At 39.6% G+C, this 14,042-nt stretch overlaps 1 protein-coding gene across 2 annotated transcripts in view; it reads left to right on the top strand.

Moving 5' to 3' along the window:
* Window positions 1-14,042, top strand: part of NRG3 (neuregulin 3) — a 1,535,957-nt gene that overhangs the window by 1,005,869 nt on the left and 516,046 nt on the right. For both annotated transcript variants that reach the window (XM_069753133.1, XM_069753134.1), the window contains exon 3: window positions 3,721-3,794. In XM_069753133.1, the coding sequence (XP_069609234.1) occupies window positions 3,721-3,794 (74 nt within the window). The remainder of the gene's footprint in view (window positions 1-3,720; window positions 3,795-14,042) is intronic.

The following is a 14,042-nucleotide window of genomic DNA, read 5'->3' on the forward strand; positions in this document are numbered from 1 at the left end:
ACCACCTTACACGGGGACAAAGAGGAAGGTGCAGATGAAAGTGCAGGTTCCTTCATCAGGTGGGGGGAGGAATACTAGTTGGCGACGTCACTGGCACAGGGCCTCTCATAGTACGCAAAAGTGTTGCTGCCGGTGGGAGGCGCCCCCGCCGTGCAAACACACCGCTGTACTTTGAGGGGCCCTGTGCCAGTGCCAATGCCAACGAGTGGGCCCCCCCTGCTTGCTCAGGTTCACAGCACTTGCAAAGTTGAAATACTTACCTCTCCCTGCTCCACTGCCGTGACGTGGTCCAGATTTCCTGGGCCCACTAATTACTTGAACCAGCCCTACCCCCCACAACTTTAGCCAAATGACCCCCAATTTCAAATGTCTTCCAATTATTATAAGGTAAATTACGCTTGACAAGCTTCATTAAGAAGAATGGATGGTTTTGACATTAAAATGGGCACTCTAGGTGTTTTCCTGGCCCCCACTCACTGCCGACTATGCTGCCCCATTGACTTGCATTGGGTTTCGTGTTTCGGTCGATCCCGACTTTACGTCATAATCGGCCGATTTCACTCGACCCGACTTTGGACATAGTCGGGTTTCGCAAAACCCGGCTCGACTCTAAAAAGGTCAAGGTCGCTCAACTCTAGTTAAGATCAAGCATATTCATGTGTTTGAATGCCCCAAAGTCCAGACTTAAGTATCATTGAGAATCTGTGACAAGCCTTGAAAATTGCTGTTCACAGGCGCTGTACATCAAATCTCACTGAGCTAGAGGTAGTTTGTAAAGAATGGGCAAAAAAATCAGCTTCTTACCCCAAAAGACTTGCAGACGTAATTGAAGCAAAAGGTGGTCCTACAAAGTATTGAGTATATTTTTAAAACATTTAGAAAACCATATATAATTTCCTTTATACTTCACAAATACTTGCTACATACTATTGGTATGTCACATAAAATTCCAAAGAAATACATTTAAGTGTGTGGGTGTAACTTGAAAAAATGTAGAAAAGTTCTTCGGGTATGAATACATTTTCAAGGCACTGTAGCTACACTACGCATATTACTTTAGTTTTGGGTTATGCTCTATATTTACTTCATTAGAAATCCTATTAATAAAGCCTAGAAGAGCTTGTTGATGCATTCTACCAAAAAACAACGCAAACATTATTATACTATGATCAGGTGAAAGTCAGAGATCATTTACCATCTGATTGAATTAGATTTGTTCTTTCTGCATTTCACAGAAAAACAATGATTTGCATTCAGTAGCTTTAATCCTGTCTGCAGATCAGTAGGCAGCTGTATATTCTGCAACAGATGGACTGAATTCTGCATTGAAAAGTATTCACCGATGAAAGTGCTTAGAGGTTTTTCACGTTAAAAGCTGTTAATAGTTGTTTTCCTTTATAACTTAAACTAAGTAACACTTGATCTTGAAGCTCAGAGTGCTAAATTCTTAACATATAAAGTGATTTGATTGATGCGATTCACTAATACAATAGTTAAATGAAGAAGAAAAAATATAGTGGTAAATTAAAAAAGTTTTTTGTGCTGCTGTATTATGTGATTTAGCTTTGCTTGTTTTGCATGTATACTTCACTGTGCCCCCCACTCCTACTTTCCCCATAATCATAGTAACTGATGTTTTAAAGTTCAGTGCTAAGAGCAGATTGCTAATGGCCCATGTCTTGTTTTATAGTTCCTGGGCTTTTTCAGTGCCAAGGGTTCGCTGCCACCTCTACATCATCCTGTAGTTACACCAATGGATATTACTAAGAGGCAAAGGAAAAATCCAGCTTCAATAGTTGTAAAATCTTGCTTAAAGGAGTTTTCCAGTCTAAAGCTACAAGTCTGCTGTCACACTATGTGACTGTAGACTTGAGAATTCTCACATTGTGCCCCCTGTGAGCTGTGAAGGTTCTCCTGCACCCACACCGAGAGTGGCAGTCATGTAATCGCACGTATGATATATGCATATGAGCCACATTCTGTCTAGATGGCCATGGCATTACTCACTGCAAGGGTATTGAGCAAGGTCGGAAAAAGTTACTCCTGGTGCTGGAACTGCAGAATTCTAACAGCACACAGTAAATGCGATGTGAAGATTTACAAGTCTGCAGACACATAGAATGACTTCAGACTTGCAGCTTTAGATGAGTCAACCCTTTTAAGCTTCATTGGACATCTAAATACACATAGCATACAAAGACACAATAGTACATCTTCTGATGGGGTTCATGTTACTGAATTTGCTAGTAGAATCAACCCTCCTAAGCCATCTACATGGGCATACAGGTCATAGAAAGTTGAACAAAATGATACCTTGAGATTTGCGATCCAATGTCTTATGGTACCATCACACTAAGCGATGCTGCAGCGATACCGACAACGATGTCGATCGCTGCAGCGTCGCTGTTTGGTCGCTGGAGAGCTGTCACACAGACAGCTCTCCAGCGACCAACGATCCTGAAGTCCCCGGGTAACCAGAGTAAACATCGGGTTACTAAGCGCAGGGCCGCACTTAGTAACCCGATGTTTACCCTGGTTACCAGCGTAAATGTTAAAAAACAAACACTACATACTTACATTCCCGGTGTCTGGTCAGGTTCCTCGCCTTCAGCTTCCAGCACTGACTGAGCGCCGGCCGTAAAGTACAGCGGTGACGTCACCACTGTGCTGTGCTTTACGTCTGGCCGGCGCTCACCAGTCAGTGCGGGAAGCTGAAGGCGAGGGACCTGACCAGACACCGGGAATGTAAGTATGTAATGTTTGTTTTTTTACATTTACAACGGTAACCAGGGTAAACATCGGGTTACTAAGCGCGGCCCTGCGCTTAGTAACCCGATGTTTACCCTGGTTACCAGTGACGACATCGTTGAATCGGCGTCATGCAATCCGATTCAGCAATGTCAGCGGGAGATCCAGCGACAAAATAAAGTGCTGGACTTTCCCCAGCGACCAACAATCTCCCAGCAGGGGCCTAATCGTTGGTCGCTGTCACACATAACGATTTAGTTAATGATATCGTTGCTACGTCACAAAAAGCAACGATATCGTTAACGATATCGTTCAGTGTGATGGTACCTTTAGTCCAGAAACATCTACATTTTTCGTAATGAGTAAATGAGCTGGGAGATCTGTATCTGGCCCAAAAATCTTAACTGCTCATTTACAAGAAAAATGTAGACTTCCCTGGAATAAGACATTTGATTGCAGATATCAAAGTATCATTTTTTTCAGCCTGCCCACATAGACGGCATACCCTGCTGACAAATTGTCTTTAAGTGTAAACTATACTAAAAGCAAACTAGATTTATTATAAAATTGCAATTTTTCTTATTACATTTTTTTTCTTATTTAAAACTTCAAATTCATTGCATAATCAAGTTTGTTTTTGCTACTACTAAAGGGAGATTAGAAGCTTACTGTGAACAGAATACAGTATATTTTGATCTGAATAATAAATCAGTGTGCAATCAGATTGTGTGTACCATTTATTGGTGGCCATAGGCAATCTGAATGTTATTTTGTACATCTAATTTTATTGGGGAATTTTGAACTCTGTAAAAAAAAAATTGATAACCTGACTGCTATAAAATATTAGCTTTACGTGTTTGATCCATTTTTAATAAAAATAACATGCAAATGTAATATTAAGTAGAGAATCTGTAGGTCAAAAATTAAATTATAAGTGCCTAACAAATCCTTATTTTTTCCATTGTTTTGCAGATGCAAAGAGGGCTACCATGGTGTACGATGTGATCAATTCCTTCCGAAAACTGATTCCGTACTATCTGATCCAAGTAAGTGCCTACTTTCCTATTTGTTTATCTTATGCGGAAAGCAGTATGCTGTTACTTTAGGAAACAGTATTCACATTTTTCATATTCCTTAACCATTTTGAGAAAAAATATTCAATTTTAGTCTGTTTAACAAATGCTATTAAGTTAATATAATAAAAATAAAATATTAACATTCAACCATTTTGCTGATTCATTTAACGCAGACACATACAGTATATGATTGTAGTAAGGCTACATTCATATTTCTGTAAAATGTTTTAATAAATCCTAGAACAAAACAATGCATAGAAACCCTAGAGTAAGTAGTGATGCATGTAAAAAACATAAGGTACATAGGTGACATTATTTTGATCCAAAGGGCAAAGGTGACATTATTTTGATCCAAAGGGCATAAAAGACATCCCATTGCAACAAGGTGTATCCAATCAGGATGGGCAAGAAAAACAAAAATTATATCTATAGAATGGGAGGACTAGAACTAAGCAACAGTACATGTGAAAAGCACTTGGGTATACTAATAGATCACAGACTGCACATGAGTCAACAGTGTGATGCAGCAGCAAAAACGCAAGCACAATTCTGGGTTGCATTAACAGAAGCGTACAGTCTAGTTTGCATGAAGTAATTAACCCCCTGTACTCCTCCTCGGTCAAGCCACAACTGGAATACTGTGTCCAATTCTGGGCATTACATTTTTTAAAAAACATTGAAAAACTGGAGTAAGTTCATAGAAGAGCTATCAAGATGGTGAGCAGACTGCAAAGTATGTCCTATGAGGAATCTGGGAATGTTTAGCTTGCAAAAAAGCAGGCTAAGAGGAGACATAATAGCTGTCTCCAAATATCTGAATGGATGTCACAGTATAGAAGGATCATCCTTATTCTCATTTGCACATGGAAATGGAATGAAACTGAAAGGGAGATGATACAGATTAGATATTATAGAAAACTTTATGAGAGTGAGGGTGATCAATGAGTGGAACAGGCTGCCACGAGAGGTGGTGAGTTCTCCTTCAATGGAAATCTTCAAACAGAGGCTGGACAGACATCTCTCTGAGACGGTTTAGTGAATCCTGCACTGAGCAGGGGGTTAGACACAATGACTCTGGAGGCTCCTACCAACTCTAACATTATTTGATTTTAATTTCATAACTCACCAGCAGGTGTTCCAGCAGGCCCCAAAATAGATGGGGCAGAGCTAGACCGGGGCCTGATTGTGTTTTCCTCTTCCCTGTGGAAAGCTAAATATAGAAGTGTGAAAGACTGGTGATAATCATTTACAAACAACAATACTAATGTTTTAACTCGGGAAGAGTTCAGAAATCAATATTTTGTGGAATAACCATGATTTTTAATCACAGCTTTCATGTGTCTTGGCATGCTTTCCACCAGTATTTCACACTGCTTCAGGGGCAACAATTTAAGCAGTTCCTGTTTGTTTGATGGCTTGTGACTATCCATCATCCTCTTCATTACATTCCAGAGGGTTTCAATGGTGTTCAGGTCAGGAGATTGGGCTGCCCATGACAGGGTTTTGATGTGGTGGTCTCTTAATTTTTGCTAGAGCTGTATGTGATGTGAGATAAGAGTCTCAATATATTTTTAAACTTTTGATCCTTAGAGAGGTTCTACATTATGTAATCTCTACATTAAAAATATATAATATAGCTAAATTTGGGTTTATCTTGTTGAGTTTCAGGGAATCTGTCACCATATTTTTGCTGTCCCAACTGAGAGCAAAATTATGTAGGGTCAGAGACCCTAATTCCAACCATTTGTCACTTATTGAGCTACTTGCTATAATTAGGATAAAATCAGTTTTCTCTTCTGAAGATCTAGAAGTTCTCTGAATATTGACCTCAATATAACTCCGCCCACACCACTGATTGGCAGCTTTCTACCTATACAAAGTGTACACAGAAAGATAGCAATGATTTGTGGGGGTGGGGTTATACAGAGCTCATAAATAAATAGGACTACCTAGCAGCAGGTTTACTAGTCTATTGATAATCTCTTGCTGATAAAATAGTGATTTTATGAAAACTACAGCAAGCAGTCCAGTAAGTGACACATCGCTGGAATCAGGTAGGATCTCTTTGATTATAGTAATAAATTACTACATATGATATAAAAAAAATCCCAACAGTAGGGATGTGCTTGTAAAGAGGACAATGAAATTCCAAGCCAATTAAAGTTTTTTTTAATTTTCTATAAACCATTTTCAGACATTTTGAAAACTGATCTTAATAAAAGTAAAAACAAACAAGCTGATTGTCACAGTATAGTGTCTTGTGCTACTGCCAACTATATTGATTGAAGGCTATGAAGGCTCAGTGTACATTACTTCACTCCAGGAAACAGAAATATTTGTTGCATTACTGAATGGATGTTTGACACTCTACAATATGTGCTCAGCTTTTAAGGTGTCGTGCTCATTTATTTTACAGCTGCAACATAAGATCTAGCACTATCAGCCCCGCCATAGGTATAATAAGTACTTATATATAGCTAGCACAGTAGGACATAAAGTGTGAGATAGACGGGATAACACTGATTATAATAACACTAAAATCATTGACTCATATTCTTCATAATAGAACTTAATATTATATCTTGAAAGTGAACATTTCATCTGTTAAGTATTTGATAGGAAATTGACTCTGCTTTCATATCCAGGGTAATAAAAGCATTCCCAAGAGGGATTAGAAGAGGTACCCGGAGTCACTGCAGATAAACAGTGATAATGGCAAAGGAGCAGAGGATGACACTGTCATCAGAAACCAAAGAATTGATAATAAATCTTCTCAGATCATAGGAGAATAAACAAACAAAACCTGGAACAAACCTCGGGAACCTGTCATGCAAAACAAATATCAATGCTTGCTATATCTCAGTAGAGTTCTCAATGGACTTTTTAAAAGAATGCACAACAGAAAAAGGCAATAGAAATATTGTGTTCTATGGAAAATATTATATTATGTTACTGTTACTGTGAACAGATAAGCAAGTTGAAGATTGAATGATCTCTAAATGGCTAAAGTTAAAGATGACACATTTCCTTTGAATTTAGGCAAAAAAAATATACATGCATTATCATGCTTTACATTGTAAAAATTTGCTGAAAGGAAAATGGGCCAATGCAAACGTTTGGGCACCCTGCATGGTTAGTGTCTAATAGCACACCCTTTTGAAATATTACAGCTTGTAAACGCTTTTTGTAGCCAACCAAGAATCTTCAGTTCTTGTTTGGGGATTTTTATCCATTCTTCCTTGGAAAATTCTACCAGTTCTGTGAGATTCTTGGGTCATCTTGCATACACTGCTATTTTGAGATTTAGCCACAGATTTTCATTGATGTTCAGATCAGGGGACCATGAGGGTCATTGTAAAACCTTCAGCTTGCATTTTTTGAGGTAATCTATTGTGGAATTCGGCTTGTGTTTAGGATCATTATCCATTTGTAGAAGCCGTCCTCTTTTTAACTTCAGCTTTTTTTACAGATAGTGTTATGTTTACATCAATAATTTGTTGAAATTTCATTGAATCCATTCCCTCTACCTGTGAAATGTTCCCCATGCCATTGGCTGCTACACAAGCACAAAGCATGATTGATCCATCCCAATAATTAATGGTTGGTGAGATGTTTTCCTCCTGAAATTGTGTGCCCTTTTTTCTCCCCGCATACTTTTGATCATTTTATAATTAGCCTTGCTTCTCTAATGGCAGATGTGACAGAGTAACATTGAGCATGAACATAGGATTCACTTGCTGCTTATCCATGTAATGAGTCATAGAGTCATAGAATCATAGAATGGTAGAGTTGGAAGGGACCGCCTGGGTCATCTTGTCCAACCCCCTGCTCAAAGCAGGATTCACTAAATCATCTCAGACAGGTGTCTGTCCAGCCTCTGTTTGAAAACTTCCATGGAAGGAGAACTCACCACCTCTCGTGGCAGCCTGTTCCACTCATTGATCACCCTACCTGTCAAAAAGTTTTTTCTAATATCTAATCTGTGTCTCCTCCCATTCAGTTTTGTGCCATTGCTTCTAGTCTTTCCTTGTGCAAATGAGAATAAAGATGATCCTTCTACAATGTGACAGCCCTTGAGATATTTGTAGACAGCTATTAAGTCTCCTCTCGGTCTTCTTTTTTGCCAGCTAAACATTCCCAAATCCTGTAACCGTTCCTCATAGGACATGGTTTGCAGGCCGGTCACCATTGTGGTTGCTCTTCTCTGAACTTGTTCCAGGTTATTGATATCTTTTTTAAAATGTGGTGCCCAAAACTGGACACAGTATTCCAGATGGGGTCAGACCATTTGCGTGATCTAGACTGTATGCTTCTGACATCCCAGAATTGCATTTGCCTTTTTTGCTGCTGCATCACACTGTTGACTCATGTTCAGTTTATGATCTATTAGTATACCCAAATCTTTTTCACATGTGCTGTTGCTTAGGCCTATTACTCCCATTCTGTAAATGCTTTTTCATTTTTATTGCCCAGATGTAATACATTGCATTTTTCCTTGTTAAAAACATCCTGTTAGTTGCTGCCCTCTGCTCCAGTTTATTTATTTATTTTTGAATCCTCTCTCTCTTCTCTAGTATTAGCTATCCCTCCTAGCTTTGTGTCATCAGCAAATTTAATCAGTGTAACCTCAATTCCTTCATATAAATCATTGATAAAGCTGTTGAACAATACAGGGCCCAGGACAGAAACCTATGGTACCCCACTTGAGACATTCTTCCGCCTGGATGTGCAGCCATTTACAACCACTCTTTGGGTCCGATCACTAAGCCAGTTATGAATCCTCCTAATAGTTGCCTTGTCCATTCCATACTTAGTCATTTTTTCAATAAGGATGGTGTGAGATACTGTTAGGGGTCGAGTTCCCATCTCTGCACAGGGGGAATCTTGAGCCATCTCCTCTGCGGTCTCCCATTCCTCTCCAGCCGCAGTGGATCCTGCTCAGCGGAGACATCGGTCCCAGCTCCTGGCTCAGCCTGATACTGTGCTGATGGTTTCTGCTGCTTTCCCAGGCTCAGCCTTAGAAGCCAGTACTGGTCAATGGCGAGCAGACATCTCTGGGACTAAGTCTTGCTTTTTCCCTTCTGAGCATGCCCAAGGTAAGATTTCTCATTGGACGTCAGGGGTCACATGCTCAGGTACTGCTGCAGCTCCCATTTGTCCTCTAGGAAGGTCCTGAAGTTGCTCTGGTATTGTAGCAACTTCTATTGGCCCTCTAGGAAGGTCATGGAGCTTCTGGAGCTATAAGAGGTTTGCATGGCTACACGGCCATGCGCTAGTATCACTTTATGTTATGAGCTTGCTATTTGTGGTCATGCCTGTATGAATGTATTCAGGGACCCAGCTGGAAAAAGCCCCTAGAATACCGGCACCTCAGGTGAGAAGTTTGTATAAATGTATTCAGGGACCCGGCTGAAATAAGCCCTTAAAATACTGGCACCTCCGGTAAGGAGTTTGCATAAATGTATTCAGGGACCCGGATGAAATAAGTCCCTAGAATACCGGCACCTCCGGTGAGGAGTTTTTGAGTGTTTCTCTGTGTGCATGACCACTGACTGCCATCAGCTCAACAGTTAGCTGTGTTCCCCTGTAATGCTAACAGGGCACAGCGCGTTCTTTTCTGTGTGACTCAGTGAAGTAACTGAGTTCACTTATACCGCCATATATTGCCATCATTTTCTAGCAGCAGGTTGTCTCCTGCACGGTTGACCCCAGGCTGCGAATGCACCAATTATAACATCCATATTAACTCGGTGCGTTTCGCCAGTCCTCAAAGATACTTTGTCAAATACTTTTGCTGAAGTAAAGATATACTATATCTACAGCATTTCCCTGATCCACCCAGTCAGTGTTTCTGTCATAGAATTAAGTTAGTCTGACATGACTTATTAGTTACAAACCCATTCTAATCACTACATTCTTATCCAGGTACTTAATGAAAGTACTAGATTGATCTTTATCACAAGAATTAACTTTGCGGCACATAAAACACCCTCCAGAAATCCTCTCTTCTTGCACTTTTGCAGCATCCATGTGACAGGAATGCATTCCTCCTCCACTTCCAATATTCTGTGCAGATAACGTAAAAAGAAAAGAACAAATATAGTATTGTCGGGCTGATTATTATATACTCAAGAAAACATTTTCTCATACTCACAGGGAAAAGGTGGTAATATTGCATTGCAAAACAATAAGAATATAGATGGGCAGCATGCCAATCTTAGTCTAACCATGGGTTTCACTTTATGGATTCTTCCTGGGATTGGCCAAGTTAATTTCTTCATTATATTCATAAGACATCACGACAAGTCAAAATAATAGACATATAATGCAAGAATACAAGTTAAGAAAGCATTTTCTTAAGATTTGAAACTGTATGTACTAATTTAAAAATTAAAGTACTTGAGTTGGGCTGTGGCCAAATTGGTGGCTTCCAGGAAAATTTCTCTCACAACAACTGACATTTCATGCCACTTAGAGGACTTTAAGTGTCATGAAAGTGTAGCAATCAAAGATGATTTTGCCTAATTAATTATGCTGAATAGAACTTACTGTAACTGAATAACTTTTGAGGCTCGAAATAGGACATCTGCTTGAAATCACTTGTAAAAAGCTTAGACATGCTGTTGCTGTTGTTTGTGAGGTAGATTGTGAACAGATGACCTTTCATTGGAATTATCTATAATAAAGAAAGCAAATAGTAATCATCAACAATTCTTTTATGTTACCTTTTTAGATGAGGAGGCAAGTTTTCGACAAGTCATTCCCTTGAATAAAACAGTACCGTTAGAGATAGAATTTTGTAATTTACATAGTAATAACTAATGTTCATCTTCTAGGTCTTGTCAGTTTCTACTGGTAGTGATGATTTAAAAAATAGAAATGTCAATTTTCATGTACTTTATTCCATAGAAGCTATCTTATCTGTCCATATGAGATGATATACTTAAAAGATACATTTATGAAGAGCAAACTGACTCCAGATAACTAAGCTATTTCATTAGAGATGAACATGCTGATTATATGACCCCCCAGGATCTGTTCGCTTCAAACCAAGAAACAAGTTTATTTCTACAGATTGATGTGTTGGTTGCCAACAAAATATCCACATGCTCATACAACTAATATTTAACAAGAATTTTGTATGTTATTTTAAAGGAAGAGAAAATACATGTTGCCTTCCAGTCACTACAAGTATAAAGTGCTTGCTTTCTTTACTATACACAAGAGAGCTCCTATTGAATGTTTCATTGTGTGGACTAGTCTACTAGTGTCAGACTGATCTACTACACCTAAGAAACAAAAGGAATTTCATACACCAGTCCTATATCTATAGCTCATTAGAGGTAAGAGAACCCCAGATCTTAGTAAATTTATCACACCTTTAGGCTATCCACATGTCAGAAAATTAAATCTGAGGTAGCCATTAGCTGGTGTAGATTTTAGCCACAATGTATGCTATATTTTTGGTGTATATTATAGTAAATCTGTTGTGTGGTGGTAGACCATGCCTCTTTTACTAAGCCTGCCTCAATATAAAAAAAACAGTTTTGGGGAAAAAAATGGAGAACGCTGTTTCTGATGCCAGTTTTCTGATATACAGAGAATAATTAACCTTCCCCAAAATGTTTTTAAGGTTCTTTTCATTATGATTGGAAACTAAAACAGGTGAGCAGATCTTTAGAGATTAAAATATTACAGGAATATTAAATTTGCAGCAAGTTATTTTAATGAATTGAATGATTGAATGTTATGCTCATAAGTCTTTCCTTCCTTAGAGTATAATAAACATGTACACATAAAACACCTTAACATTCACCTCATCTTTCAGCTAATTTTTTCTTTACTGTGGAAGAGGGCTTACGGCTATGATAAGGCCTCGAAGGTCACGATGTTACAACTCACTGTGTCCTTTAAGTCCTGGTGTCTTCACTCTAAGACAGAACTTCAGGTCTTGACTGGACGGACCTCAGAGTTCACTATGCATAATGTCATGTTGTGCTGTGACCTCTGAAGCTTGGTTGTAGCACTAAGTCCTATTTTTAGATGAAGACACCTGCATGAGACTGTGGAAAAAAGAGGCCATAAGGAATGAATGTTGGTCACCGGATGCAGCAGGGGTGGAAAGAAAGATGTGAGGTGAGGTATCATGTTCTCTTTTAACTTTTTGCTGGCCCTCTACAGTTCTTTAATATGGCGTCTGCAGCTGCAGTTTGTTGAGTTGAATTAGAGCAAATTAAATTAAATTTGTAAAAAATGTGAATACAATTTTAAATAAGTATAATAAATTAGATGGTGGCCCGATTCTAGCGCATCGGGTATTCTAGAATATGCATGTCCACGTAGTATATTGCACAGCCCACTTAGTATATTGCCCAGACACGTAGTATATTGCCCAGCTACGTAGTATATTGCCCAGCCACATAGTATATTGCCCAGCTACATAGTATATTGCCCAGCCACGTAGTATATTGCCCAGTCACATAGTATCTTGCCCAGTCACGTATTATATTGCCCAGCTATGTAGTATATTGCCCAGTCCCAGAGTATATTGCCCAGCCACGTAGTATATTGCCCAGCCATGTAGTATATTGCCCAGTCATGTAGTATATTGCCCAGTCACATAGTATATTTCCCAGTCACGTAGTATATTGCCCAGTCACGTAGTATATTGCCCAGTCATGTAGTATATTGCCCAGTCACATAGTATATTTCCCAGTCACGTAGTATATTGCCCAGTCACGTAGTATATTGCCCAGCCACGTAGTATATTGCCCAGTCACGTAGTATATTGCCCAGCTACGTAGTATATTGCAGAGTCACGTAGTATATTGCCCAGCCACGTAGTATATAGCCTCTATACACTTGCTTTGGCAAAACTGATGTGTATTTGGTCCTGCCAATAAAGCTTCTTTGAATCTTGAATCTTGAATCTGTATATTGCCCAGTCATGTAGTACATTGCCCAGTTGCGTAATATATTGCCCAGTGACATAGTATACAGCACAGAGCCATGTAGTATATTGCACAGCGACATAGTATATAGCACAGAGCCACGTAGTATATTGCCCAGCCACGTAGTATATTGCCCAGCTATGTAGCATATTGCCGAGCCACGTATGTCACAGGTTAAAAAATAAAAAATAAACATATACTCACCTTCCGAGGGCCCCTTGTAGTTTGGTCACATGACCGTGACATCATGGCAGGTCCTTCTCACGCAGGCGCACAGGACCTGTGGTGACGTCGCGGTCACATGACCGTGACGTCATGGCAGGTTCTTCTCGCGCAGGCTCGCAGGGCCTGTGATGATGTTGCGGTCACATGACCGTGACGTCATGGCAGGTCCTTGCCACCAGAACCATCCTTGCCACCAGAACCTGCCGCTTGCATGGAGCGGTCACCGGAGCGTAGCGAGGAGCGGGAAAGGCGGCAGTAGGTGAGTATATAATGATTTTTTATTTCTTTTATTATATTTAACATTAGATGTTTTTACTTTTGACGCTGCATAGGCAGTATCAATAGTAAAAACTTGTTCACACAGGGTTAATAGCAGCAATAACAGAGTGAGTTACCCGCGGCATTACACGGTCCTTTACCGCTGGCATTAACCCTGTGTGAGCGATGACTGTGGGGAGTATGGAGCAGGTGCCGGGCGCTGACTGCAGGGGAGTTGGGAGGGAATAATCGGTCTGTGGCCGTCGCTGATTGGTCGCGGCAGCCATGACAGGCAGCTGGCGAGACAAATCAGTGACTTGAATTCCATGACAGACAGAGGCCGTGACCAATGAATATTGTGACAGAAAGAAGAACAGACAGAAAGATGGAAGTGACCCTTAGACAATTACATAGTAGGTTCTCCATTTTCTAGAAGGTACCAAAGATTTTTATTATATCTCTTCGTACTTAAATGTATGCTGGAAAGAAATGACCACTTGCTTTGGTTCCACTCTCAAAAGAATCACAGAAAGAACATTTGTAACTGAAACACTTGCTTTACTTGGAATTTGTGTAAACTTAGTATTGCATTACAAGAGAACAGTTGTTGCACACTGGTACGGAAAACACAAAATATATTGTCTTGAAAATAATCCACGTATTCTTTATGTATTACAACTATGCAAACCTTCCCTTACAATTATGTGTCATTCAAAATGTACATTGCCTACTTTTTTAAGTCCTTGCCTGCAACTATTGGCTTATATGAAGGGTATCATTAGGC

The sequence above is a fragment of the Ranitomeya imitator genome, chromosome 2 (genome assembly GCF_032444005.1).
Source record: "Ranitomeya imitator isolate aRanImi1 chromosome 2, aRanImi1.pri, whole genome shotgun sequence".
In the NCBI taxonomy this organism is placed as follows: domain Eukaryota; kingdom Metazoa; phylum Chordata; class Amphibia; order Anura; family Dendrobatidae; genus Ranitomeya; species Ranitomeya imitator.